The 3,760-nt window shown below is 44.0% G+C and overlaps 1 protein-coding gene across 1 annotated transcript in view; it reads right to left on the reverse strand.

Annotated features, from left to right (window-relative positions):
* Cdh1 (cadherin 1) overlaps positions 1 to 3,760 on the reverse strand; it is an 82,384-nt gene that overhangs the window by 18,201 nt on the left and 60,423 nt on the right. The window contains exons 4-6 of the mRNA XM_004625832.2: positions 1,716 to 1,859; positions 1,291 to 1,446; positions 345 to 489 (exon numbers count right to left, since the gene is read on the reverse strand). Coding sequence (XP_004625889.1) covers positions 345 to 489; positions 1,291 to 1,446; positions 1,716 to 1,859 — 445 coding nt within the window. The remainder of the gene's footprint in view (positions 1 to 344; positions 490 to 1,290; positions 1,447 to 1,715; positions 1,860 to 3,760) is intronic.

Below are 3,760 nucleotides of genomic sequence, written 5' to 3' on the forward strand. Positions count from 1 at the left end.
TTTTTGGTGGAACCGGGGATTGACTCAGGCCCTTGCGCTTGCCAGGGAAGTGCTTATTCCACTGAGCCATCTCCCCGGCCTGGAAAAAAAAACTTCTAACAAAAAACTAGTACTCAGAACATCTAGTAAGCAGGAGCCAGGCACAGTGGCACCCAAGTATAATCTGTGTATACACAGATACACCAAGTGGCTTCTAAAGAAATGGTAGCCATATAAAGCGCCAAACTCAGTGGCCTGAGCTCTAGACTCCAGCCCAAACACACTGCAGGCTCAAAGAATCCAAGTGTCTTTCTAGGCATCTGGAAAATACCTACTTTCTAGGTACCCCTTGTGACTGGACGTACCTGGAAGAGCACCTTCCATGACAGATCCCTCAAACACCCCCTTGATGAACTGAGGCCTGTTGTCATTCTGATCTGTCACTGTGATCACGATCTCCATGGGATCCTCCACTGCGATCCCGTTTGATGACACAGCATGAGATAAGAGCTGCAAGAGTGAAGTGAGGGTGACTTGGGTCCTGGTGAGGAAGGAGTGTGGCGAGGGGGTCCTACCAGAGCAGTGAGTGCTATCTGGCCTCTATTCTTTCCTCCTGTGAGACCCCAGTGCTTGACTTCAGTGAGACTATGACGAGTTAAGACCAATGGCCTGGAGGGAACACCCACCGGGTCACACATCCCATTTTCCATACAGAAGCCTGGGGTATCAGGACTAGAAACAAAGATAGATGCCTAAAATACTATTTTACTTGGGCTGATGTTTGCCCTGGCCACTCCAGCCAAGCGCTTCATTAAGATTTTTATGCATTTGGCACCAATATGTTGCCTCCCTCTTCCTTAAGCTCATGTTTTCACCTAGTGCCAGCAATGGTTCTGGTTCCCCAGTACTATTATCTTCTTAAAGAACTTCCAGTTCCCAGAACAGACTCACGGGTAACACATGAAGACTCACTACTTTTTTGGAGACAGGGTTTCACTATGTAGTTCAGGCTGCCCTTGAACTCACTTTGTAGTCCAGGCTGGCCTCACACTCACAGTGATCCTCCTGCCTCAGTGTCCCGAGTGCTGGCATTACACGTATGTAGCCACCTCACTCAGTCTTTATCATTTTTAATCAGGAAAAAATGCCAAATTTTCCCAGGTTCTATCATTTCACCTTATCAAGAGGCCAGGAGATGTCAGGTAAAACTTCTCACATACCCATGGCATCTGTTCTGGGAATCCAATGGACTGGCCTAAAAACTTCTGGACAGATGTTACACCATGGTCAGCAAGCTTCCAAGATACTCACAGTGTAGTTGGCAATGTTTTCTCTATCCAGAGGCTCTGTCACCATCAGCCATCCTGTTTCTCTTTCAATAATAAACACACCAACAGGGGGTGTGTCGGCTCCTTGGCCAGTGATGCTATAGAAAACCTTAGTTTCTTTGTCCCTGTTGGATTTGATCTGAAAGAGCAGAAAGAAAGAGAATTGGCAAGATCCTGACATTGCACCATTTTCCTTTCTGCTCCTCAAGCCTTCTCTGCCAAATTCCTCACAGAGAAATACAAAACTTGCTTCTCAAATAAATAAATAAAAGGGGGGGGGCAGAGAGATAGCTCAATAAAATAAGCACTTGCCTGACAAGTGCAAGGTCCTGAGTTCAATCCCCAGTATCGCAAAAAAAAAAGAAAGAAAGAAAGAAAGAAAGAAAAAAAGAAAACTTGCTTCTCTACCTGAACCAGCCTTTTAGGAAATGGGCCTTTTTCATTTTCTGAGCAGCTGATGGGTGGGATAACCCAGTCTCTTTTCTGCCTTCTGAGACCATGGTGGAAGTTGGGAAATTTGATCACTTCTAGCTGTGTTCCAGGGGAATTGTCCTGAAAAGGAGATGAAGAACAAATGAGCAAACTCAAGAGATAACACAAGTCTAAGAATCCAACTTATGTGGTCAGCATCTCAAACCTTCTGAGGGCAGTCAGGGTTTTAACAACACATGCTTTTCTCAACAACAAATGATTTATATCCTCCAAAATGAACAGCCAAGACAGAAAACAATGCACCTCTTTGCCCGTTAGGAAGCTGAATGTCCCCTGGAGCAGCACCATTGCAAAGAGCTCAAACACACCCTTAATCCTAATGCCCTTGATCCTACACTGCACCATGAATCAATCCTAGAGTTGGGCCAGCCAATAGCACAGTGGATTGAAACACCTGCAAGTAGGCACAGGGGCTGGGGCTTCAATCCTCAGGTTTGCTGTGCCAGCCCTACCCCTAGGGCCTGCTGAGACAGCAATTAAGACTGGGTGTGGTGGCATGTGCCTGTAATTCCAGCTCTTGGGAGGCTTGAGCAGGTGGATCAATATGAGTCCGATTTAGTAGTGAGACCCTGAACACTCTGTAGACCCTTCTCTAAAATATACAAAAAAAAAAAAAAAAAATCCTAGAGTCCCATACTCTTGATCCAGCCACCTCTGGAAAAGCCCCACTTATAACAACATGAGGTTTTGGGGTGACATCCAGACATAAGCCATAACACTCCTTATATCATATCTAGAAGGATTCCATTCATTCTAACAGAAACTTGGGGTCAGAATAATAAAAATAAACCTTTGGAAACTTGAATAGTTTTTAGCATAAAGATAACTTTGTACTCACTCAGGGAAATAACAGTTGAAGATGGAAGGAAAATATCTTTCAAATTATTATTTAAGTGTTTTAGAATGATTAGTGGTAACAGTAAAATTTCTACAGAAAATTTCCATCTCCCTCATACCACATAAGAATACTCACTCTTAGTCACTGATTACTGCTTGCCAAGTTTCACTGAAGACACAGAAGAAAGGTATGAGATGTGACCAGGTATCATCCCAGAACCCTTTCCCAATGCTGAACCCTGGCCACGTGTGCACATACACCACACATGTTCAGACACACACCTACATACCCATCTCTGCCCTCCCCATCCTCCTGCAGAGGCAGCCAACCCAGGTCAAAGGCTGGGCTGCCTGGCTTTGAATCTCTCCTTATTCAGCACAGAGCAATTCTCCCCACCAGTGTCCTTGTGTCTAAATGGGGGTGATGGCATTAGTACTTTTGTAGAGTGGTCTTAGGATTAAATGAGTTACTGACATTGGGTGTAAAGTACAGCCACGGTAAACAAACAGGCCTTCACAAATGAATTCAAACCTACCTGCTATATTGACAGAGAAAGCAAAGATCATACTTTGCTGATAGCAGGGTTACAGAATTTTTTTTTTTTAAGACTACATTTTTCTAAGAAGCTATACTTGCACCTAGGTGTGGCCAGGAGGCTAGATTCTGACTAATGTGATATAAGTGGAACTGTTGCTTCCACAAAGGTTATATAGATTCAATGAAATCCCAGTCAAAATATCATTAGTACAGCTCACAGATCTAGAGACAACATTCCTAAAATTCATCTAGAATCAGAGAAGACCTAGAATAGCAAGAGCTATCCTGAGCAACAAAGGAAAGGCAGGAGGCATCACAATCCCTGACTTGAAATGATACTTCAAAGCTACTATGATAAAATCAGCATGCTACTGGCCAAAAAATGGACCTGAAGATCAAGGAAACGGATTGGAAGATACAGACATAACTACAAACACACTCAGTCACCTTATCTTTGACAAAGGGGCCAACAGGTTCATTGAAAGAAAATAGCCTCTGGGGGGCCAAGGAGATGGCTCAGTGGAATAAGTGCTTCCCAGGCAAGTGCAAGGGCCTGAGTTCAATCCCCGGTTCCACAAAAAAAAAA

This window comes from Octodon degus, unplaced genomic scaffold (genome assembly GCF_000260255.1).
Source record: "Octodon degus isolate 3935 unplaced genomic scaffold, OctDeg1.0 scaffold00011, whole genome shotgun sequence".
Lineage (NCBI taxonomy): Eukaryota > Metazoa > Chordata > Mammalia > Rodentia > Octodontidae > Octodon > Octodon degus.